We start from the raw sequence: 26,666 nt of genomic DNA, 5'->3' as shown, positions 1-26,666 counted from the left end.
GGACAGGAAAAATAAGCACCCTTCCCCCCATTAGGAGAAAGAGAAGGTTGGAGTTCCAGACGGAACAAGCACCACAACCAAAAGTGGTTAAAAGAATTACACCACCACCCTCTCCTCCGCCCGTGATTAACGTTTCACCAGCACAAACTCCATCTCACTCCCCAGCTCACACCACCATGAGCCAGGGTGACCAAGATCAGGACGCATGGGACCTATACGACGCCCCAGTGTCAGATAACAGCCCGGAGGCATACCCTACAAAGCCATCTCCACCAGAAGACAGCACCGCGTACTCTCAGGTGGTGGCTAGAGCAGCACAATTTCATAACGTAAGCCTCCACTCAGAACAGGTCGAGGATGATTTCTTGTTCAACACACTCTCCTCCACCCACAGCTCCTACCAAAGCCTGCCTATGCTCCCTGGTATGCTCCGGCACGCAAAAGACATATTTAAGGAGCCGGTCAAAAGTAGGGCAATCACACCAAGGGTGGAAAAGAAGTATAAGCCGCCTCCTACGGACCCGGTTTTCATCACTACACAGCTGCCACCAGACTCTGTTGTTGTAGGAGCAGCTAGGAAAAGGGCCAACTCTCACACATCTGGAGATGCACCACCCCCAGATAAAGAAAGCCGCAAGTTTGATGCAGCTGGTAAAAGAGTCGCAGCACAAGCTGCAAACCAGTGGCGCATCGCGAACTCCCAGGCACTACTTGCGCGCTATGACAGAGCCCACTGGGACGAGATGCAACATCTCATTCAACATCTGCCCAAGGACTTCCAAAATAGGGCGAAACAAGTGGTTGAGGAGGGACAGACCATCTCCAACAACCAGATACGTTCCTCCATGGACGCTGCAGATACAGCTGCACGGACAATTAATACATCTGTAACTATCAGACGGCATGCATGGCTCCGAACGTCTGGATTTAAACCAGAGATTCAACAAGCAGTTCTCAATATGCCTTTTAATGAAAAAGAACTGTTCGGTCCAGAAGTGGACACAGCGATTGAGAAACTCAAAAAAGATACGGACACTGCCAAAGCCATGGGCGCACTCTACTCCCCGCAGAGCAGAGGGAATTACAGCACATTCCGTAAAACGCCCTTTCGAGGGGGGTTTCGGGGTCAAAGCACACAAGCCAGCACCTCACAAGCAACACCGTCCACTTACCAGGGACAGTATAGAGGAGGTTTTCGGGGCCAATATAGAGGAGGGCAATTCCCTAGAAATAGAGGAAGATTTCAAAGCCCCAAAACCCCTACTACTAAACAATGACTCACATGTCACTCACCCCCTCCACACAACACCAGTGGGGGGAAGAATATGTCATTATTACAAAGCATGGGAGGAAATCACTACAGACACTTGGGTTCTAGCAATTATCCAACATGGTTATTGCATAGAATTTCTACAATTCCCTCCAAACATACCACCAAAAGCACAAAATTTAACAACACACCATTCCAATCTCCTGGAGATAGAAGTGCAGGCACTATTGCAAAAGAATGCAATCGAATTAGTGCCAAACACACAAATAAACACAGGAGTTTACTCACTGTACTTTCTGATACCAAAGAAGGACGAAACGCTCAGACCAATCCTAGACCTCAGAGTAGTGAACACTTTCATCAAATCAGACCACTTCCACATGGTCACACTACAAGAAGTATTGCCATTGCTAAAACTACACGACTACATGGCAACTTTAGACCTCAAGGATGCTTATTTCCATATACCAATACACCCATCGCACAGGAAATACCTAAGGTTTGTATTCAAAGGAATACATTACCAATTCAAGGTACTGCCTTTCGGATTAACAACCGCACCAAGAGTCTTTACCAAATGTCTAGCGGTAGTCGCTGCACACATAAGAAGGCAGCAAATACATGTGTTCCCATATTTGGACGACTGGCTAATCAAGGCCCATTCGTTCATACAGTGCTCAAATCACACAAATCAGATCATACAAACCCTCTTCAAACTCGGGTTCACCGTCAATTTCACAAAATCCAAAATTCTGCCACGCAAGGTACAACAATACCTGGGAGCCATAATAGACACATCAAAGGGAGTAGCCACTCCAAGTCCACAAAGAATTCAAAATTTCAACACCATCATACAACGCATGTATCCAACACAAAAGATACAGGCAAAGATGGTATTACAACTCCTAGGCATGATGTCATCATGCATAGCCATTGTCCCAAACGCAAGACTGCACATGAGGCCCTTACAACAATGCCTAGCATCACAGTGGTCTCAAGCACAGGGTCACCTTCTAGATCTGGTGTTAATAGACCGCCAAACTTACCTCTCGCTTCTGTGGTGGAACAACATAAATTTAAACAAAGGGCGGCCTTTCCAAGACCCAGTGCCACAATACGTAATAACAACAGATGCTTCCATGACAGGGTGGGGAGCACACCTCGGTCAACACAGCATACAAGGACAATGGAACGTACATCAAACAAAACTGCATATCAATCACCTAGAACTTCTAGCAGTTTTTCAAGCACTAAAAGCTTTCCAACCAATAATAGTTCACAAATACATTCTCGTCAAAACAGACAACATGACAACAATGTATTATCTAAACAAGCAGGGAGGGACGCACTCCACGCAGTTAAGCCTGCTAGCACAAAAAATTTGGCATTGGGCAATTCACAACCAAATTCGCCTAATTGCACAGTTTATACCAGGGATACAAAATCAACTCGCAGACAATCTCTCTCGAGATCACCAACAGGTCCACGAATGGGAAATTCACCCCCAAATTCTGAACACTTATTTCCAACTCTGGGGAACACCTCAGATAGACTTGTTTGCGACAAGGGAGAACGCAAAATGCCAAAACTTCGCATCCAGGTACCCACACAAACAATCCCAAGGCAATGCCCTATGGATGAACTGGTCAGGGATATTTGCTTACGCTTTTCCTCCTCTCCCTCTCCTTCCTTACCTGGTAAACAAACTCAGTCAAAGCAAACTCAAACTCATATTGATAGCACCAACTTGGGCAAGGCAACCCTGGTACACAACGCTGCTAGACCTATCAGTGGTACCCTGCATCAAATTGCCCAACAGGCCAGATCTGTTGACACAGCACAACCAAAAGATCAGACACCCAGATCCAGCATCGCTCAATCTAGCAATCTGGCTCCTGAAATCCTAGAATTCGGGCACTTACAACTTACCCAAGAATGTATGGAAGTCATAAAACAAGCAAGAAGGCCATCCACCAGGCACTGCTATGCAAGTAAATGGAAGAGGTTTGTTTGCTACTGCCATATTAATCAAATACAACCATTACACACAACTCCAGAACATGTAGTGGGTTACTTGCTTCACTTACAAAAATCTAACCTAGCTTTCTCTTCCATTAAGATTCACCTTGCAGCAATATCTGCATACCTGCAGACTACCTATTCAACTTCCCTATATAAAATACCAGTCATTAAAGCATTCATGGAGGGCCTTAGGAGAATTATACCACCAAGAACACCACTTGTTCCTTCATGGAACCTAAATGTTGTCCTAACTAGACTTATGGGTCCACCTTTTGAACCCATGCACTCCTGCGACATACAGTTCCTAACCTGGAAGGTGGCATTTCTCATCGCCATTACTTCCCTGAGAAGAGTAAGCGAGATTCAGGCGTTTACTATACAGGAACCTTTTATACAACTACACAAAAATAAAGTCGTCCTAAGGACCAATCCTAAATTTTTGCCAAAGGTTATTTCACCGTTCCATCTAAATCAAACAGTGGAACTTCCAGTGTTCTTCCCACAGCCAGATACCGTAGCTGAAAGGGCACTACATACATTAGATGTCAAAAGAGCATTGATGTATTACATTGACAGAACAAAAAACATCAGAAAGACTAAACAACTCTTTATTGCATTTCAAAAACCTCATGCAGGAAACCCAATTTCAAAACAAGGTATAGCCAGATGGATAGTTAAATGCATCCAAATCTGCTACCTTAAAGCTAAACGACAGCTGCCCATTACACCAAGGGCACACTCAACCAGAAAGAAAGGTGCTACCATGGCCTTTCTAGGAAACATCCCAATGCAAGAAATATGTAAGGCAGCCACATGGTCTACGCCTCACACATTCACCAAGCACTACTGTGTAGACGTGTTATCCGCACAACAAGCCACAGTAGGTCAAGCCGTATTAAGAACATTATTTCAGACTACTTCCACTCCTACAGGCTGATCCACCGCTTTTGGGGAAATAACTGCTTACTAGTCTATGCAGAACATGCGTATCTACAGCGACAGATGCCATCGAACTGAAAATGTCACTTACCCAGTGTACATCTGTTCGTGGCATCAGTCGCAGTAGATTCGCATGTGCCCACCCGCCTCCCCGGGAGCCTGTAGCAGTTTGGAAGTTACCTTCAATTATTTATATATGTATCATCTCAACCTTAAATAGGTGCATACTTAGTCACTCCATTGCATGGGCACTATTACTACAATTCAACTCCTACCTCACCCTCTGCGGGGAAAAACAATCGAAGATGGAGTCGACGCCCATGCGCAATGGAGACAAAAGGAGGAGTCACTCGGTCCCGTGACTCGAAAGACTTCTTCGAAGAAAAACAACTTGTAACACTCCGGCCCAACACCAGATGGCGAGCTATTGCAGAACATGCGAATCTACTGCGACTGATGCCACGAACAGATGTACACTGGGTAAGTGACATTTTCATTATTGCATTCCAAAAACCTCATGCAGGAAACCCAATATCAAAACAAGGTATAGCCAGATGGATAGTTAAATGCATCCAAATCTGCTACCTTAAAGCAAAACGACAACTGCCCATTACACCAAGGGCACACTCAACCAGAAAAAAAGGTGCTACCATGGCCTTTCTAGGAAACATCCCAATGCAAGAAATATGTAAGGCAGCCACATGGTCTACGCCACACACGTTCACCAAGCACTACTGTGTAGACGTGTTATCCGCACAGCAAGCCACAATAGGTCAAGCCGTGTTAAGAACATTATTTCAAACCACTTCCATTCCTACAGGCTGAGCCACCGCTTTTGGAGAGATAACTGCTTACTAGTCTATGCAGAACATGTGTATCTACAGCAACAGATGCCATCGAACTGAAAATGTCACTTACCCAGTGTACATCTGTTCGTGGCATCAGTCGCTGGAGATTCACATGTGCCCACCCACCTCCCCGGGAGCCTGTAGCAGTTCGGAAGTTAGCTTCAACTTTGTACATTTGTATATATATTATTTTAACCTTAAATAGGTACATACTTAGTCACTCCATTGCATGGGCACTATTACTACAACACAACTCCTACCTCACCCTCTGCGGGGAAAACAATCGAAGATGGAGTCGACGCCCATGCGCAATGGAGACAGAAGGAGGAGTCACTCGGTCCCGTGACTCGAAAGACTTCTTCGAAGAAAAACAACTTGTAACACTCCGACCCAACACCAGATGGCGAGCTATACAGAACATGTGAATCTCCAGCGACTGATGCCACGAACAGATGTACACTGGGTAAGTGACATTTTCATTATTGCATGATTGGTAGTGTCTGCACTACTTTTTTTTTTCTTTTGCGCCTCTGCTTTGTGCTCGTGGTGGCATGTTTCTTCCTCTGGCATCTCTCTGTTTCTTTAAGCCTGCAAGCTGAGTCGGCAGGGGGGATGGGGGTCTTTTTTATTTATTTATATAGCGTGAACTCGGCTGGAAGGTTGTCACACTTTTCATGAGCACTGGTTAAATTTGCAGCCCCATTCCTAAATTCTTTCCAAGTTTACCAGTTGAAAAATATATACCAACTGGTGCTTTATAAATAGAAAAACACTCCCCATAAGGCATTCCTTTTACAACACTTTTTTGCCCATAATTCAGCTTGTGGTGGTTCTAGTACAATGGGACCACCACCAGTTAATTTTCTGGGTTCATAACCTCTCTCACCATTCAATGTCTTTTTAAACTCTCATGGCTGGAGCTTTTGCTTTACAGCTGGGAATAGTTTAAAGGGCCTTGTTGATCATATTCTAGCAGGCCTGCTGGGCCTGAAAATGTGTAATGCACTACGCCCTCTAGAGGGTGAAGATATGGGTACACTGGTGCGCTCTGCACTTCTTTCCATAGTTATCACCTATATGGTTGCATGACCATGTTTCTTGCAAATGCTTTTTTTTTATTTTTTATTGTGGGGCCCTCTAGGGGATGTTCTGACCATTAGTCTAATGCCAAATGTATGAAGGAACAGTTTATTTCTGATAAAGGTTTAATGTGCAGCATGGCTAAATATTTGTTTGGTCACAAAGGCGAGACCGATTGTCTATGCCAGTGCTTGTTTGTATATATCCATATGTTAGATTAGTATTAGTAAGTAGTACACATTATTATAAAAAAGTGCTAAGATTTTTTAAAACTCTCAACCTGAAAAGTGTAAGAATATTTGAAACAACCTGTCCCCATAGTAGCAGTTACTGCAAATGTGTCTGACACCAGGTTGAGGGGCTATCTTTGCAAACTCTGAAACAGAAATCTGCTGAATTTATGAGCAGTAGCACCGTAGCTAAATTATAAATTCTATCTGCAGCATCTCTCGAATACCTTTCAAGTGCTAGACTGTAGATCCAGAAACGTGCAGTAGTTCTCCTGTCTGGGAACTTTAGACAGCTCTTCAAGTAAAAGCCTCTATGCTCAATGTTCTTTCTGGCATCAAAAAGCGTGATGGCATTTCATCAGTACTTCTGACTTCCCTTTTAATGGGAAGTCAAAGATAGAGTTTTATAAAAACACCGGTATCACTCATTAAGGTCAAATCCATTCCAAGATACCTGGCATTGAAATTAAAGAAATATGGTCGGCTCCGATAGTGCTGACACACTGTTTCTCAAATTAGTGATTTCTAACATGGAATAATAGTGCTTCCAAAATCTGGAATTATTTGCCTGTGGTCCAATTATCCTCTATTTCATTGCCTATATTCAAAGTGAAATTCATTGCTTGTGTTCAAACAGCAATGAAAGTCCTTCTGTCGCAGATTTCTCTTCTTCTGGTCCACATTGGCCATGTTATTTTTGGCCTGTGTCTGCTAGGCTCTTCAAACATCTTGTTGGGGCTTCCTGCTGACTTTGGTCCTCTTCTTTCTTGCGTGTCCTCTTGGTGTGTACTTGCATGTAACTTGCTACTTCTTATGTAATGCATTTGCAACTTCTTAACCGCATTTAACTTGATGCTTAACCGCACTCTGTAATGCCTTTGGGCAATATCTTGCTATATTCAATTGCATAAATAAGGCTGTAACAGTTTATTTTGTAAGTGGTCACGGATTCAGGTTTTTGCAGTTCAGCAGCCTTACCCAGTGATACCAGGTTAAACAAACCCACATTTTCTTCAGCATTGGATTTTAATAGATCTGCTTGAATAGGGTTGGAAAGGGTAAAGAACCATCAAGTTTCTTTAATAGCTTATTCAGCACAGCCTTTAATAAGGTAGAAGTGCTGAGTCGTATAAACCCTGCCAAAGGTGCACCATAGCTCAGATTTGTACCTCATGTCTGCCGGAGACCCTGGAAACTAGTTTCTTCAGTTCCCTTGAATGTGTAGCTTCTGCTGCAGCAACATTGTGCAGCAAATTGTTTAAAATGTTATTTGACCTTTTTCTGGCAGAAAAACTTAATTCACCAATTTTATCAATCCAAAGCTGTAACTGCTTAAAGTGATAAAATGCTTTTGTCATTTTACAGCTTTGTATGGATGGCGGTAGCTAATCCTATACTTGGGCTTCACTGTATGAATGGTAAGCTGTTCCTTTCTAGATCAGCGGAATGGCACTGTGCTAAGCCTATGCTTGTAAATTCTTCTAGAAAAAACGACCTTTGAGGTGAGTAAATATATTGGTTTTGTAGGGTTATCTATACAGGAGCTGCTCTCCAACTAAACTTGAACTACTCAGTTTCCTGCTTATTTTTTGGGCAATTGATTTGGCACGCTAAGCCTGAAAGTCTGCTCTTTCAAAAGGGGCACATGAACATTCAAAGTGGGCATTTTTTTTTTTTTTTTCATTTCCAGGACTACTATGATGGCACACACTGTACCTTTTGAAACCAAACAATATTTGTTTTAAGCCAATGTTTTTGTGATAATGGTAGCTCCAACAACAACGTTTTTAAGAAAAACCACCTTAAAACAAAACGTGTGTTGACCAAAAACAATGCCATATTGTAGGAAGTTGGCTCTATGTACTATTTCAAAGTAAGAAATAGCATGCACAGTCCAAGGGTTCCCCTTAGAGGTAAGATAGTGGCAAAAAGAGAGAATTCTATTTTGTGATAGTGTGGTCGAGCAGTAGGCTTATCAGAGGGTAGTGTTAAGCATTTGTTGTACACAAACAGGCAATAAATGAGGAACACACACTCAAAAGACAATTCCAGGCCAATAGGTTTTTATATAGAAAAATATATTTTCTTAGTTCATTTTAAAAACCACAGGTTCAAGATTTACAAGTAATACTTCAAATGAAAGGTATTTCACTCCGGTATTTTAGGAACTTTGAATCAACACTATCATGTACAGTTTTAGCCAAAATGGCAATTAGCTATTTTAAAACAAGACAGTGCAATTTTCAACAGTTCCTGGGGGAGGTAAGTTTTGGTTAGTTTTGCAGGTAAGTAAAACACCTACAGGGTTCAAAGTTGGGTCCAAAGTAGCCCACCGTTGGGGGTTGAGGGCAACCCCAAAGTTACCACACCAGCAGCTCGGGCCGGTCAGGTGCAGAAGTCAAAGTGGTGCCCAAAACGCATAGACTTCAATGGAGAAGGGGGGTGTCCCGGTTCCGGTCTGCCAGCAGGTAAGCACCCGTGACTTCGGAGGGCAGACCAGGGGGGTTTTGTAGGGCACCAGGGGACACACAAGTCAGCACAGAAAGTACACCCTCAGTGGCCGGGTGCAGTGTGCAAACCGGCGTCTGGTTCGCAATAGGTTTCAATGGGAGACGATGCAAGGTTGGGGGCTGCGGGTGCAGTGTCTTTACCAGGCGTCTGGTTCTTTGAAGCAGGCAGTCATTGTCAGGGTGAGCCTCTGGATTCCCTCTGCAGGCGTCGCTGGGGGGAGCTCGGGGGTCAACTCTGGCTACTCACAAGGCCGCAGTTGCTGGGGAGTCCTCCCAGTAGTGTTGGTTCTCCGCAGGTCGAGCCAGTGGTGTCGGGTGCAGAGTGGAAAGTCTCACGCTTCCAGCGGGAAACGTGTGGTCTTTAATAGTTGCTTTGGTGTTGCAAAGTTGCAGTCTTTGTGGAACAGGGCCGCTGTCCTCTGGAGTTTCTGGGTCCTTTTAGATGCAGGGTAGTCCTCTGAGGCTTCAGAGGTCGCTGGACCCTGGGGGACGCGTCACTATTGCAGTTTTTCTCGAAGTGGGAAGACAGGCCGGTAGGGCTGGGGCCAAAGCAGTTGGTGTCTCCGTCTTCTCTGCAGGGCTTCAGGTCAGCAGTCCTTTGTCTTCAGGTTGCAGGAATCTGTTTTCCTAGGTTCTGGGGGCCCCTAAATACTAAATTTAGGGGTGTGTTTAGGTCTGGGGGGGTTAGTAGCCAATGGCTACTAGCCCTGAGGGGGGGGGGGGGGGGGGTGCACATCCCTAATCCTATTGGGAGAATCCTCCATCTGCAAGATGGAGGATTTCTAAAAGTCAGTCACCTCAGCTCAGGGCACCTTAGGGGTTGTCCTGACTGGCCAGTGACTCCTCCTCCTTGTTTTTCTCATTATCTCCTCCGGCCTTGCCGCCAAAAGTGGTGTCCGTGGCTGGAGGGGGCGGGCATCTCCACTAGCTGGGATGCCCTGTAGCGCTGTAACAAAGGGGGTGAGCCTTTGAGGCTCACCGCCAGGTGTCACAGTTCCTGCAGGGGGAGGTGAGAAGCACCTCCACCCAGTACATGCTTTGTTACTAGCCACAGAGTGACAAAGGCACTCTCCCCATGTGGCCAGCAACATGTCTGGTGTGTGGCAGGCTGGCAAAACTAGTCAGCCCACACTGGAAGTCAGGTATGTTTTCAGGGGGCATCTCCAGATGTCCTCTGGGGTGTATTTCACAATAAAATGTACACTGGCATTAGTGTGCATTTATTGTGCTGAGAAGTTCGATACCAAACTTCCCAGTTTTCAGTGTAGCAATTATGGTGCTGTGGAGTTCATGTATGACAGACTCCCAGACCATATACTCTTATGGCTACCCTGCACTTACAATGTCTAAGGTTTTGCTTAGACGCTGTAGGGGTAGTGTTCATGCACCTATGCCCTCACCTATGGTATAGTGCACCCTGCCTTAGGGCTGTAAGGCCTGCCAGAGGGGTGACTTATCTATGCCATGGGCAGTGTGAGGTTGGCATGGCACCCTGAGGGGAGTGCCATGTCGACTTAGTCATTTTTTTCCCACCAGCACACACAAGGTGGCAAGCAGTGTTTGTGCTGAGTGAGGGGTCCCCAGGGTGGCATAAGACATGCTGCAGCCCTCAGACGTTCCTTGGCATCAGGGCTCTTGGTACCAGGGATACCAGTTACAAGGGACTTACCTGGATGCCAGGGTGGGCCAATTGTGGAGACAAAGGTACAGTTTTAGGGAAAGAACACTGGTGCTGGGGCCTGGTTAGCAGGCCTCAGCACACTTTCAAATCATAACTTGGCATCGGCAAAAAGTCAGGGGGTAACCATGCCAAGGAGGCATTTCCTTACACATATGATTGACTTTGCCAGAGCTAGTTTATTCTCGTTTTTACTATAATATTGCTGAAACGGTTTTTACACTGATTAAAAAAATATATGAATGGAAATAAATACTAGCATGTATCAAACCTTAAAAACAAGCTTCAAATGGCACCTAAACTTACTCAGTTTATCCAAATGTATTTCTGGTTGCATTTTATTTATTTTTGGGTGTACAGTTTTGAAAGCAAAAGCATTGTTCTGGCTTCCAAGCTTCTGCAAGTATTTGCATTTAATCAGAGCATGTTGGGAACATTACAAGTAGCCTTACATATTTTCCAAATATGTACATATTTTTGCTCGCAGTACTTCTTAGAGCTTTTTCCCTAAGAAAGTCTTTGCATTAATGAGCAGTAAGTGCAAATTGGGATAGCATTAGGAGATGGATACAGATCAAACCTTAACTGCAAAGTATGCTCGCTCACAGATGCACAATGTGCTACTGTGTATTGGCAGTCAAAAAGTTTGTGCTGTAGTTTGTTCGGCTTACTTGTCCTGAGGACAAAATATACTTTAAAACATATCATCCTTGACCCCAACCAAGATGTCCTGGGCAGTAGGAACTCCACAATCCTGCAATCTAATTGTATTTTTGCTTGGGACCAAAGGCCCATACGTGATAAAATTCTTCGTTCTCTTTATAGTATCATTTGAATAAAGTCTCTCCGCTTGGTGGGGCCAATGTTATGCACATCACTAAAAATTAGTTCACTTTTTCATATCTCTGGTACTGCTAAATGTATTCAGAAACTGAGATTCTTATGCAGCACTCACTCCACATGCTCTAGCACCCAGAATCTACCGTACCGTTGGTTTGTTTTTATTAAATCACTATGCATTCATGGTAAAAGTAACCCAAATTTGGATACTTGCTAAGGAGATTTTTCATTTTTTTTTTTTTCCTCTACCTCTCCTCCTACCCTCCCATTCCTACTCTTCCTAGTCCTGGTGTGGTTCGTGAATATGCAGAAGTTGTGGGTCGGAAAGTGCGTGACTTGGGAATGGTGGTGGACCTGATCTTCTTAAACACCGAAGCATCATTGACCCAAGCTTTAGAGGATGTTAGCAGAGCAGGATCACCCTTTGCCATAGTAATAACCCAGCAGCATCAAGTTCACCGTTCCTGTACCGTCAACATATTATTTGGTACACCACAAGGTAAGTTCACAGAAATCTGTAAGATGTTTTCCTTATGGGGCTCGTCTTGTGTATGGAACTCCTTTAATGCGTTGATCAGACAACTAGTCTAGCTTACTTGTATAGTAATTTGGCGTGGGTAGCTTATGTGATCAAAAAGTTATGAGGGCCGAAGCGCAAATTGCCCCAAATAGCCAAAAAAAAAGGCCTGCCACCTGAGGGGGGAAGGCCTGGCAGCAGAGGGGTTAATTAGAGGGGGGTTCTACATTTTCTTTCAGTATTTCTCAATGTCTTGACTATGGGTTATTTCTCCGTAAATTGTATCAAATTAACTTAACATGAAATTTAATTTGACAGGATTTTCATTAGTGTAATTGGTACTACGTTTTGCAGTTGAACCTCACCATCTCTCCTTTTTAGGTCTTTTTTGCTGCACTTAATTAGTCCTATTCCACTAATTAAATTACTATTTCTTTGTTTTGAATGTTTTTTTTTATTCAGTACCGTGTCTGAAGAAACGTGTGATTTTTGTGAGCAAAAGTTTTACTTAGGCTCAACAGTGCCACTTACCTTAAGTCCATGGGCAGTCGTCTAAGGAAAGGATATTTAAAAAAAAAAAAATCGTTATCCCAATGTAGATAAATGTATCGTATGAATATCCCCAAGTCGTATTTAAATAAGAACCATAAAGGTCCTTTTCTTATGTGCAGATGAAGTTGCATACGTCCCCCAGAAGTGAATTTAAGTGTACTACAGATCACAATCCAGATCTTGGAAAGGGTTCTGCCAAAAATGCTTTTTCTGTGGCTGAGTTGCCTAGCATGCTGACAGACTGTATAGACTTAGACTGCTCTGAATTAAAATATACACAACAGAAACCTCTCCTTTGTATTCTCTTCTGCATTCTCTGTGATCGTGTTCTGACCTAAATCAGCCAGTCTCGCCACTGTCTGCTTTCTTCTATATGAGAATGCTTAACATCTACACCTTGACTAGTCGAAATTGATCTGGGTTTTGCTATCTGCTGCAGAAGCCCGTGGAAAAAGATCACACCGAAGGAAGGCTTTAGATTTGGAATGAAGCAGAACTTTGTCTAAAGCCTCTTATTCTTGTGACCAGTTTCATAAATTTGACCCAGATTAACCAGTAATGATGCCTTCGTAGGACCTGGAACAGTCCTAACTTGTTTAGCATCATTCTCCGGGTATTTTGGAACCGGGTGGTCCCAGTTCTCTGCAGTTGGATAACTTAAGTCGTTGGCTATCAGAGATAATAAAGGAAACAACTTTATTTTGGGTGGATTTAAGGTTTAGACACAGCATAATGCACTTATGGACACATTCAATGTCCAGTCAGTGACCTGTTATTAAAGAATTGACCGGTAGTAAAAACATTATATATAATGAGAAAAGAGATGGTCATTTGCACCTATTACAGCCAAGATATGCCCCAAACCTTTTCTTATTGTTAGATGTAAGGCCAGTGTTGCGTTCGATGGGACCTGTCTAAACACAGTAAAACGGGAAGAGTCCTGTAGTATTGAGTTATTTTCAGTGAGAGTTGCAGACACAAGCCATGTTGCAACCTGTCTGACCCGGTGATTGTTGATGCATTACGAGCTAAAGTCCCAGCAACGGAGTTTCCAGTCAAAAATATGTACAACACCCCACCAAAAAAATAGTTTCCACCAGTTTTGTTTTGAACAGAAGCTGTTTGATGTGCCTCCAAGAGACTCACTTGTCTTTGGGGCACAGTTCAACTTTTTCCAGAGCAGCAATGTAGCCAATCATTTTATGCACCCAATTACCCTAAATGTTAGCTGCTATAATGGACTTTTGAGCCCATTTGCTGATGGTCCATGCCTTGCCTCCAAACTATGAACTAAGTTAAATTATCACTTTTTCCTCCCCAACTAATTAGTAAGTACTGGACAGTGTGCTTAGAGACACGTTATAGTATTTATATATGATTCGTGTATAGCTGAACAAGTGGCGGGAATAAGGTAAACCAGGGTAAGAATACTTTTTGTAATTAAAAAAAACTGTACCCAATAGGGAATGGTCCCTATGTATCTAGCACTTGACGTTTTTTCCAGTTGAGACTAGACTAAACTGGCGGAAGCTTTAGGCTTTCTTACTGGGCGCAAAAAAAAAACCCAGAAAAATACAATCATGTTGGGTACACAACTGAGATGGCCCAGTTTCACTCCTAAAGCTACCGGTTTGGTAGGTTTAAACACAATCTTGTAAATGATTTTATCGAAAGTACCGTAACAGTGAATAACGCTAATAGGACAAATTCTGGTGAAGTCGAGTGGCCCAACAACTGGACACAGTATGAAAACTGCGAATTTTCCCCGGGAAGACTTAAATTAAAATGCTAACAAAGTTATTTGAATTTCAAGTCTTAAGGGCTGTTTTGGAAGCAGTTTATGAATCTGTCGAAAATCCATTGTGTAATTCAGTATAATTACCTGACTATAAAGTTTTAATTGTTGACAGAACTAATATTGTGAATGGTACTTATTTTTCAGAGCATCGTAATATGCCTCTGGCAGATGCCGTAGTACTGGTGGCGAGAAGCTATGAGCGTTGCAAATTGGAATTAAGAGAAAAGGAACGTGAAGATATTGCTAGGCAAGCTGCAAAAATGGCTGATGACATCATTCTTCAGGAGCGTGATCGTGATCGCTTATCTCTTACTGATGGAGGGCGAGGTGCCCACCCCCCAGCAATCCAGTCTCTTCTTAATCTTTTAATTGAAAACCGGTATCTGACAGTGGATGAACTTGACAAAATCATAAATTACTTAATGGAAAAGAAGGAAAGGATCCGCGGACCCTCTGATCCCCTACAGTGTAAGTAACTGTTAATTTGACTTGGAATGTATAAATGAAGAATGTTTACAGTGGATAGTGGGTGTTCATTGTGGCATGTCGGTGGTAGGGCTGGACATTGGGTGTGATGGCATGGTGCATGTTGAGAAAGGTTGGATCTGCCATTCAAGAACAAGAAATGACTGATTCAATTTCAGTTATATTGTTTCCCAGTCAGCTTCACCTCCTTTTTCCTGGGTGGATTATGGCTCTTACACTAGTATACCTCATCTTGCTCCTTGCTATATCTTGAACCCTGCTACCTACTTGATTACACACTGCACATTCACCCGCTTTGTGACCACCCTTTCTTCCACCGCAAATTTCTTGTATTGGTGTCCCCTGCATGCTCCCTGTCACCTTCCCACTCCTTGTCTGTGCCTCAGCGTTTACCTTGTGTCCGATAATATATATATATTTTTTTTTAAGAACTCGAATATTTGTTATGTTGCAGTATTCTGGTTGAAATTCATTTTTTTTTTATTTTTTATTTTTGTAAATAAACTTTTCTATACTTTATAGAGTGGGGCACTTAATGGCCATGGCACCTGCATGGTTGGTTAATTGCATTCTCTGCTTTAATAAACCATCACTAAGACCAACTTTTTGTTTCAACAGCTCAACTTTCTAGACAAGCTCTCGGCGCACCATCAATCCGTCCACTCGACAGCCAGTCTAGCCTTTCGGCTTCTCAGCCTCTCCAGAACTCACAACCTATGTCTCAAGCAATGGCTCATGCAATGTCTCAAGTTTTGGCGAATCCCCCACCCGCTAATCCACCTCCGAGTAATCCACAACAGGAGCTTCAGGCAAAGATCCTCAGCCTATTTAATAGTGGGGCAGGGTCTTCAGCAGCAAAAGGCACGTCTAACTTGGCAACTGGTACCTCAGCTAGTACCGAAAATCAAAATTATGGTACTGGAAACCAGACACGCTCTGCCCCAATCGGTGCAACAGGCCTTGGACAGGCCCAGCAGATAACACAAGCTCCCAGTAATCAGCATTCTGGTCTTGCAGGTCAGGGAGGAGGCCTTAGGGCCACTGGACCCAGACCAGGCGTTCCATCCCAGTCCACACCCCAAAATCAGTCGCAGTACGGGCAGCCACAGAGTCGTGCCTCCGGTAATATTCAACAGTCCTCTTCATCTTCCGGGATCAACTTCGACAACCCCAGTGTGCAGAAAGCACTGGACACACTTATCCAAAGTGGACCTGCGCTCTCCCATCTTGTCAACCAGACAACCGCACAAGTGGGACGTGCAGGGCCTCCTATGGGTCAGCAGTCAATGGGTGGGTACCAGCGAAACTTCTAACTTACATTTTCATTTTTCTCTTGCCCAGAGAGCCGATTGGTAGTCTTCTCCCAACAGCACCGTTCTTCCCACCCCTGCCCCCTTCCTTTTTTCCCCCCGTGCAACTGAATGAACCCCCCAATAGCTTTGTTATGCAGCAGGTTTCCCGATTCATGAGTGTACACCCTACTTTGATTCAATGAGCATATCCCTTGCTTATGATATTTAAGAGGGTTTACTGGAGATCTGGTTTTTCTACTGAATTTGGGACTAGTAATCGCTGCATGACCATAAGTGTTGGGTATTTGCCAGTCATATGTAGAACTAGCCTGCACATAAAAATGTAGATATAAGCATTTGCTATAGTGCAAGTAGTGAACTCACACCTTGCAGTGATTCTTTTGCTATCAAAGCTTTGGGAGCTCCTCTGTTCTGTAACTGTTGTACCATACATGCTGAAAGTTAGGCTTTCCTAAATGTCACTATTGTTACTCACCAGTTACATTTGTGAATGCTAGCAACTATTGTGAATCAGCTGTGTAATATCTGTTCATAGGAAAGCGTCTGGAAGTGGCGGTTTTGCATGCTGTAGGTGGTAACTAAAACATGAAGCTTCTATTCCTGCACCTCCGCCTTATGATTTGGGGTATGGTAGGATGTAAACAGAGGAGGACTTCACATTTGTAAAATACTTTATTGGGTGCAGCTGATTTCATTTATGGCAATACTGAAGCCTTCAAAGTAAGCCTGCAAGTTGATCAAACAAACTTTATTCAGCGACGACCCATCAGCTACAGAACTCATTTTTATGTTTTTTTAAATTTGTTAAAATTTGTGTTGTATAGTTTCCCAATTTGGGGCTTTGTATTCTGAAAATACTATTGTTACCATGAAGGCACAGTAATTTTAATAAAAAAAAAAAAAAGAAAAAGGTAAAACTAAGTGTTTCCTTGTCAACAGTTAATTGTGAAAATTGTGTCGAGTTCATCCTTGAAGGAAAGAATCTGCTCTATCTTTAACCAGATATTGTGATCTGAAAATGAGAAACTGGATGAAATAATTTTGCGACATATGTTGGGTGAGGTGTGGGTTTGTGATGAAATTGGGATACTTGCTCTTTTCTGTCCCCTCACCTGATTGTCAAATTACTTATCAAGCTAGCTTCAAGTGTATATCTGCTTCAGCAAGCAGAACTGCTACAATTAGCTTTTAAGACACGGGCATGTTTCTTATCAAAGACTGTTCTATACTGCACCGAGAGCCCACCCCTCCCGACATGTGCCAGGTTACCTTCAGGTCATGTTTATTTACATGTTTTGAGAGCTACTACACTAAGTCTTTCTTCATACCGGAGTTTAGGTTTGTACTCCTTTCAACCTGAGTCTGTTAAGCAGTACTTTCCTGGGAAGGAAAATTCTGTTCCCTTCTTGTAAAACCATTTGTCGAGCTGTTAGCGTTGTAAATTCCTAACTGGACTTTTCTTGCCACATAAATTGAAAACGAAAATTAAAACAGTTGTCATAGGCAAGCCGTCTCAAAGCGTCATGAGCGTGAAGGAGAGAGACAAAAGGAAAAAGAAGCTCGCTTCCAGTTATCCGTGTAACAAGGTCCGTGTCCAACGCGGTAACAAAACTTCCACAAGGAGAGACAAACGCAAATCATTTACCAATGATAACACAGGATTTTTTAAGTGATGGCCATGCCTTGGGAGTGGTTCAAAGCCCATCTAGATTACAACAGGTCAAAGCGCTTGCAAGCTCGACCTAAAAATGACATGCGGGGTATCCGCCAGGGCAACAGCTTTGCAGACATATTAAGCTCAACCATACACAAAGGGAAGATTAATCTACAGATGCTTTGAAAATAGTTCAATAGTTAAAGAACGCCTGCAGATGACCTGTTGGCACTGCAGAAATGCCAAATTCACATTAAGACACCCAGGCCATCCATATGGCGGGATGATCTTCATATGAAGATGGGTGACATTCTGATTGCACCAACGTCGACGAGGCAGGCCTGGTTTTTCCTTTTTTTATTTTTTTTAATTTTTTTTTATTGCATTTTAGAAGTGTCAGTCATCTACATGAAGTTCCCTTTTAAGTTGGGTCTGATACATCAGAGGCAATGGAGACATCCAAACCTCAGTTGGTTAATGCTACGAGAAGCTTGCAAGCCTATTACAAATGCATTTCATGCCGTGAATGAAAACGTTTTAACTATTATTGTTTCAGCAAGAATACAGACAGTGTAAAGGCTTTGGTCATAGACGTTAGTTATCTATTCCAAATTCAACAGGCAGGGCCAGTATAACAGACATTTCAACTACATCTAGCAGCAGTTGGTGCTTACATACAGGAGTGGGGGGCAAGGGGGGAGGTAGGGGGCGGAGGCGTGGAGTGGGGGGGGGGCAGGGACTGTGGAGGCAAGGGTGGGGGGGGGGTAAAGGAGAAGTGGAAGGATGAGGATACCTCAGGATCTGCATCTGGTAGTGCAGAAAGAAAGGAATGGCTGTCAGCATGCAAGTGAACTGTGTGTGAGTGTGCCATGTGTCACTTTGAAATAGAATGTTAGCTCAGAGCCGTGTGAGGCACCTACTGGTGCGCAGGGGTACTGTTACATTTTTCTAGATCCAGTCTGATGTTTTGGAAAGTTTCGAAAGGTGAGATCTGCAGTAAGTGTCCATCAGAATGCAGAGTACCTTGCCTAAATAAAAATGTTTTAGTCCCTCTGGGGGAAGGATATGAATTAACCTCCACGGCAGTGGTTGTACCATAAAGAACTTTATGTACCGATGAGGTTTGTGAGTAATATATCCCATTTATTAGAAACTTAAATTCAACAATTTAAAGTAATCAAGGTGCTCCTGTATAATGGTGCAGTGTGAGTGAATTATGTGTTAGTATAAGTGTTGCAGTGCTATTTACATGCTTCCTATTTCAATATTTTGTCCTGATGACCCGCCTGAATTAATTTCTTTGATAGGGCTCGAAACTTCGCCATTATATTAGAAATTGTGGATTGACTTTCAAAAAATTCAGCAGGCTCACAGCACCTATGCTTATAGGTGCTTATTTGAGACCTCATGCTTTTAACCACTGTTTGCTTTGTTTTCATGTAAAAAGCACTACAAGCAAAACGCCAGTTCTTGCTGATAGTCTGCACAGGCCTGAGCAGGATAGTGAATACGACATGTGAACAAAACCATATGTATTCATTTGTAACATGACAATTCTATTGTTTACTTGATCCGAAGTTCATACGTTATGGGACTGCTCACCGTGGTAGAATTTAATGGGTATAGCAATTAATCAGGGAACTAAGTATTTAATTCTGTTAACTGTTCATGAACGTTCATAAACACTACTGTGCAATGCTAATGTCAATGTTCACTGTTGCAGGCATGGCCCCACAAGGATAGTGTAGTTGTTTTAAGGTATCAGGCACTTGATATTCTCCATAATCCTGCTTTTAATAGCCAATGTTTCCAGTGAAAGTTAATTTCTGACTTCGTTCTTCTGTTGCTCCATCTTCAGAGAAGGAGGCTTGAATGATGTGAAGTGCTATATGCATATATTTTTAAAAGTAGCCTGTTAGTTGATGGTCTTCGTCTGCTAGGTAAGCGTGCACTGACTCGTGTTGTAACGAATCTTGGCATTAGCAGGGCCCTTCTTTCTGTTATTAAGGTTTTACAGTTGCATCAGATATGTAGCAGTGATTCTTCAGATTGGCGGTACAGACGATATTTGAGGTCTCTCAGCCTTTACTGTTCTGTATTAAAAGTATTTGATCACCATCAGATAAAATCTGTACCAGACCTGCAAGTGCTTCTGGTTGAGGGGAGTCTGGAATTTTGTTGTATTCATATGTGGAGCTCCCCATACAGAAATGTCTCCTCCGTATATCATAGGTCCTCGTTAAAGGAGGATAGTTTCATACTTCATTGCTAATTGCTTTGCCTGTGCTGCCAGCAATGTTTTCTCTCAGATCTCGGTGAGAACCATATGTTCGATGGCATCTGTCGCTGTAGATACGCATGTTTTGCAATAGCTCGCCATCTGGTGTTGGGCCGGAGTGTTACAAGTTGTTTTTCTTCGAAGAAGTCTTTCGAGTCACAGGACCGAGTGACTCCTCCTTTTGTCTCCATTGCGCATGGGCGTCGACTCCATCTTCGATTGTTTTTTTTTCCGCCATCGGGTTCGGACGTGTTCCTGTCGCTCCGAGTTTCGGAACGGAAAGATAGCTAATTTCGGAAGATTTTCGTCGGTATTGTTGCGTTCGGGATCGGCGTGGTTAGATTCAACACCGGATCGAAGATCGAAGAGCTCCGGTGCCCTTCGGGGTAGTTTTTCGATCCCCCGTCGGGGCCTGGTCGGCCCGACCGCGTGCTGAAGAACGCCGATGGAACGGACCCCGTTCCGTTTCTGCCCCAAATGCCACAATAAATACCCCTATACAGACCAACACTTGGTCTGTAACCTGTGCCTGTCACCTGAGCACAGTGAAGACACCTGCGAGGCCTGTCGTGCGTTCTGGTCCCGAAAAACACTCCGAGACCGTCGAGCCAGAGAACTTCAGATGGCGTCCGCGCCGACAGCCCACCGAGAGTTCGAGGAACAAGAGGAAGGTACCTTCTCGATCCAAGACTCAGACTCCAAAGGATTCGACGATACACAAACCGTGAGTAAGACGTCGAAAACCACACAGAGGAAGATTTACAAGGCACAGGGGACGCCACTGCCATCAGGCCATGGCTCCACCCATAAATTCGGTGACCGACCGTCGGCACCGAAAAAGGCCCAAACAGTGCCGAGATCGTCCGACTCCGGTCGAGACACCGGCACGCAGCCTTCTCGGGACCGAGAAAGTGCTGGAGACAAGCCTCAACACCGAGATGCCGGTGTGGACACGGCTCGACGCCGAGACAGCGGCACCGAAGAAGATCGACGCCGAGAGGTTTCGGCCCCGAAAAAGAAAAAAGTCACCTCGGAGCCGAAAAAACCCGCAGACAGGGTTTCGGTGCCGAAACAAACTGCAAGCGACCCAGCTTCAGGCTCTTATACAGAAGAGCACTCACTAACCTCCCAAATGCAAAAGCATAGGTTTGAGGAAGAGCTACAATCAACTGATGTGGACCATACGCAAAAGCGTATTTTCATACAGCAGGGGACAGGAAAAATAAGCACCCTTCCCCCCCATTAGAAGAAAGAGAAGGTTGGAGTTCCAAACTGAACAGACACCACAACCAAAAGTGGTGAAAAGAGTTACCCCACCACCCTCTCCTTCGCCCGTGATTAACGTCTCACCAGCACAAACTCCATCACACTCCCCAGCTCACACCACCATAAGCCAGGGTGACCAAGATCAAGACGCATGGGACCTATACGACGCCCCAGTGTCAGATAACAGTCCGGAGGCATACCCTACGAAGCCATCTCCACCAGAGGACAGCACCGCGTATTCTCAAGTGGTGGCTAGAGCAGCACAATTTCACAACGTAAGCCTCCACTCAGAACAGGTCGAGGATGATTTTTTATTCAACACACTCTCCTCCACCCACAGCTCATACCAAAGCCTGCCTATGCTCCCTGGTATGCTCCGGCACGCAAAAGAAATCTTTAAGGAGCCGGTCAAAAGTAGGGCTATCACACCAAGGGTGGAAAAAAAGTATAAGGCGCCTCCTACAGACCCGGTTTTCATCACTACACAGCTGCCACCAGACTCTGTCGTTGTAGGAGCAGCTAGGAAAAGGGCCAACTCCCACACATCTGGAGATGCACCACCCCCAGATAAAGAAAGCCGCAAGTTCGATGCAGCAGGTAAGAGTCGTAGCACAAGCTGCAAACCAGTGGCGCATCGCGAACTCCCAGGCACTACTTGCGCGCTATGACAGAGCCCACTGGGACGAGATGCAACATGTCATTGAACATCTGCCCAAGGACTTACAAAATAGGGCAAAACAAGTGGTTGAGGAGGGACAGACCATTTCCAACAACCAGATCCGCTCCTCCATGGACGCTGCAGATACAGCTGCACGGACAATTAATACATCTGTAACTATCAGAAGGCATGCATGGCTCCGAACGTCTGGATTTAAACCAGAGATTCAACAAGCAGTTCTCAATATGCCTTTTAACGAAAAAGAACTGTTCGGTCCAGAAGTGGACACAGCGATTTGAGAAACTCAAAAAAGATACGGACACTGCCAAAGCCATGGGCGCACTCTACTCCCCACAGAGCAGAGGCAATTACAGCACATTCCGTAAAACACCCTTTCGAGGGGGGTTTCGGGGTCAGAGCACACTAGCCAGCACCTCACAAGCAACACCGTCCAGTTACCGGGGACAATATAGAGGAGAGCAATTCCCTAGGAATAGAGGAAGATTTCAGAGCCCCAAAACCCCTACTACTAAACAGTGACTCACATGTCACTCACCCCCTCCACACAACACCAGTGGGGGGGAAGAATAAGTCATTATTACAAAGCATGGGAGGAAATCACTACAGACACTTGGGTTCTAGCAATTATCCAACATGGTTATTGCATAGAATTTCTACAATTCCATCCAAACATACCACCAAAAGCACAAAATTTGACAACCCACCATTCCAATCTCCTGGAGATAGAAGTGCAGGCACTATTGCAAAAGAATGCAATCGAATTAGTGCCAAACACACAAATAAACACAGGAGTTTACTCACGGTACTTTCTGATACCAAAGAAGGACAAAACGCTGAGACCAATCCTAGACCTCAGAGTAGTGAACACTTTCATCAAATCAGACCACTTTCACATGGTCCCACTACAAGAAGTATTGCCATTGCTAAAACTACACGACTACATGGCAACTTCAGACCTCAAGGATGCTTATTTCCATATACCAATACACCCATCGCACAGGAAATACCTAAGGTTTGTATTCAAGGGAATACATTACCAATTCAAGGTACTGCCTTTCGGATTAACAACCGCACCAAGAGTCTTTACCAAATGTCTAGCGGTAGTCGCTGCACACATAAGAAGGCAGCAAATACATGTGTTCCCATATCTAGACTGGCTAATCAAGGCCCATTCGTTAATAGAGTGCTCAAATCACACAAATCATATCATACAAACCCTCTTCAAACTAGGGTTCACCGTCAATTTCACAAAATCCAAAATTCTGCCGCGCAAGGTACAACAATACCTGGGAGCCATAATAGACACATCAAAAGGAGTAGCCACTCCAAGTCCCCAAAGAATTCAAAATTTCAACACCATCATACAACGCATGTATCCAACACAAAGGATACAAGCAAAGATGGTACTACAACTCCTAGGCATGATGTCTTCATGCATAGCCATTGTCCCAAACGCAAGACTGCACATGAGGCCCTTACAACAGTGCCTAGCATCACAATGGTCACAAGCACAGGGTCACCTTCTAGATCTGGTGTTAATAGACTGCCAAACTTACCTCTCGCTTCTGTGGTGGAACAACATAAATTTAAACAAAGGGCGGCCTTTCCAAGACCCAGTGCCACAATACGTAATAACAGATGCTTCCATGACAGGGTGGGGAGCACACCTCGATCAACACAGCATACAAGGACAATGGAACGTACATCAAACAAAACTGCATATAAATCACCTAGAACTTCTAGCAGTTTTTCAAGCACTAAAAGCTTTCCAACCAATAATAGTTCACAAATACATTCTCGTCAAAACAGACAACATGACAACAATGTATTATCTAAACAAGCAAGGGGGGACGCACTCCACGCAGTTAAGCCTGCTAGCACAAAAGATTTGGTGTTGGGCAATTCACAACCAAATTCGCCTAATAGCACAATTTATACCAGGGATCCAAAATCAACTCGCAGACAATCTCTCTCGAGATCACCAACAGGTCCATGAATGGGAAATTCACCCCCAAATTCTGAACACTTATTTCAAACTCTGGGGAACACCTCAGATAGACTTGTTTGCGACAAAGGAGAACGCAAAATGCCAAAACTTCGCATCCAGATACCCACACAAACAGTCCCAAGGCAATGCCCTATGGATGAACTGGTCAGGGATATTTGCTTACGCTTTTCCTCCTCTCCCTCTCCTTCCTTACCTGGTAAACAAACTCAGTCAAAACAAACTCAAACTCATATTAATAGCACCAACTTGGGCAAGGCAACCCTGGTACACAACGCTGCTAGACCTATCAGTAGTACCCTGCATCAAATTGCCCAACAGGCCAGATCTGTTGACACAGCACAACCAAAAGATCAGACACCCAGATCCAGCATCGCTGAATCTAGCAATCTGGCTCCTGAAATCCTAGAATTCGGGCACTTACAACTTACCCAAGAATGTATGGAAGTCATAAAACAAGCCAGAAGGCCATCCACCAGGCACTGCTATGCAAGTAAATGGAAGAGGTTTGTTTGCTACTGCCATATTAATCAAATACAACCATTACACACAACTCCAGAACATGTAGTGGGTTACTTGCTTCACTTACAAAAATCTAACCTGGCTTTCTCTTCCATTAAAATACACCTTGCAGCAATATCTGCAGACCTGCAGACTACCTATTCAACTTCCCTATATAAGATACCAGTCATTAAAGCATTCATGGAGGGCCTTAGGAGAATTATACCACCAAGAACACCACCTGTTCCTTCATGGAACCTAAATGTTGTCCTAACTAGACTTATGGGTCCACCTTTTGAACCCATGCACTCCTGCGAAATACAGTTCCTAACCTGGAAGGTGGCATTTCTCATCGCCATTACTTCCCTAAGAAGAGTAAGCGAGATTCAGGCGTTTACAATACAGGAACCTTTTATACAACTACACAAGAATAAGGTCGTCCTAAGGACCAATCCTACATTTTTGCCAAAGGTTATTTCACTGTTCCATCTAAATCAAACAGTGGAACTTCCAGTGTTCTTTCCACAGCCAGATACCGTAGCTGAAAGGGCACTACATACATTAGATGTCAAAAGAGCATTGATGTATTACATTGACAGAACAAAAAACATCAGAAAGACTAAACTATTTATTGCATTTCAAAAACCTCATGCAGGAAACCCAATATCAAAACAAGGTATAGCCAGATGGATAGTTAAATGCATCCAAATCTGCTACCTTAAAGCTAAACGACAGCTGCCCATTACACCAAGGGCACACTCAACCAGAAAGAAAGGTGCTACCATGGCCTTTCTAGGAAACATCCCAATGCAAGAAATATGTAAGGCAGCCACATGGTCTACGCCTCACACATTCACCAAGCACTACTGTGTAGACGTGTTATCCGCACAACAAGCCACAGTAGGTCAAGCCGTATTAAGAACATTATTTGACTACTTCCACTCCTACAGGCTGATCCACCGCTTTTGGGGAGATAACTGCTTACTAGTCTATGCAAAACATGCGTATCTACAGCGACAGATGCCATCGAACTGAAAATGTCACTTACCCAGTGTACATCTGTTCGTGGCATCAGTCGCAGTAGATTCGCATGTGCCCACCCGCCTCCCCGGGAGCCTGTAGCAGTTTGGAAGTTACCTTCAACTATTTATATATGTATCATCTCAACCTTAAATAGGTGCATACTTAGTCACTCCATTGCATGGGCACTATTACTACAATTCAACTCCTACCTCACCCTCTGCGGGGAAAAACAATCGAAGATGGAGTCGACGCCCATGCGCAATGGAGACAAAAGGAGGAGTCACTCGGTCCTGTGACTCGAAAGACTTCTTCGAAGAAAAACAACTTGTAACACTCCGGCCCAACACCAGATGGCGAGCTATTGCAAAACATGCGAATCTACTGCGACTGATGCCACGAACAGATGTACACTGGGTAAGTGACATTTTCATTACCTGGTCAGGTCAGGGTTGTAACTCAAGAGCAGCAGTTTCTGGCTTAATACAAATCTGAGGCAGAGGCTAGCATTTCTCTAATCTGAGATGGTCCTCAATTGACTGGCTTCCTTCCTCCCCACCAGGAGGTAACCCAATCCAGTGGACCTCCCTTAGCATGGGAGGGACATGTTGGTCTTCTTGCCCCTGCATCCTGGGACAGTTGGGCAGCCTATAGGCTTAACATTACTACTCTATCCTCAGACCCTGCTGCCCCAACACAAGTGTTGGGGATAATCTTGGGAAACCCACAAGCCTCAGCGAGTCCATACATACTGATCTAGGTCTGCCCGTTACATGACAAAAATGGCAGAGGGACACCCTGCCATTGTTTAGTCATCCACATAATTGACGGTTAGGTATGTAAGTGATCGTGACAGGTTTGACTGAGTGAACTTATAGTAATGTGGATGGTTGAGGAATTTGCAACTTTTTTTTTTTCAATTATTATTAAACTTTCCTTTTGTGTAAAATAGGCTACCTTCACCCACAAGAATTACGAAGGAACAAACTGGGTCTGCACACAGGCAAAACGGAGCTCACAGCTTCTGCTTTCGCTACTTACCTCTTCATGAGTATCTAGAGAATCTATATTAAGCTTGTTTGTAAAGAAATGCCTCCTTGGCATGGTTACCCCATTACTTTTTGCCTTTGCTGATAAGTTTTGATTTGAAAGTGTGCTGAGGCCTGCTAACCAGGCCCCA

General features: G+C 44.0%; 1 protein-coding gene across 4 annotated transcripts in view; it reads left to right on the top strand.

Annotated features, from left to right (window-relative positions):
* The window catches only part of NCOA5 (nuclear receptor coactivator 5), a 62,582-nt gene extending 45,578 nt beyond the window's left edge, over positions 1-17,004 (top strand). For all 4 annotated transcript variants that reach the window (XM_069243526.1, XM_069243527.1, XM_069243530.1 and 1 more), the window contains 3 exons: positions 11,702-11,916; positions 14,429-14,752; positions 15,389-17,004. In XM_069243526.1, coding sequence (XP_069099627.1) covers positions 11,702-11,916; positions 14,429-14,752; positions 15,389-16,083 — 1,234 coding nt within the window. In that variant the 3' untranslated portion in view covers positions 16,084-17,004. The remainder of the gene's footprint in view (positions 1-11,701; positions 11,917-14,428; positions 14,753-15,388) is intronic.
* The last annotated feature ends 9,662 nt before the right edge of the window (positions 17,005-26,666 follow it).

The sequence above is a fragment of the Pleurodeles waltl genome, chromosome 7 (assembly GCF_031143425.1).
Source record: "Pleurodeles waltl isolate 20211129_DDA chromosome 7, aPleWal1.hap1.20221129, whole genome shotgun sequence".
Lineage (NCBI taxonomy): Eukaryota > Metazoa > Chordata > Amphibia > Caudata > Salamandridae > Pleurodeles > Pleurodeles waltl.
The sequence above is the reverse complement of the archived record's forward strand: the minus strand, read 5'-3'. Positions and strand labels throughout refer to the sequence as shown.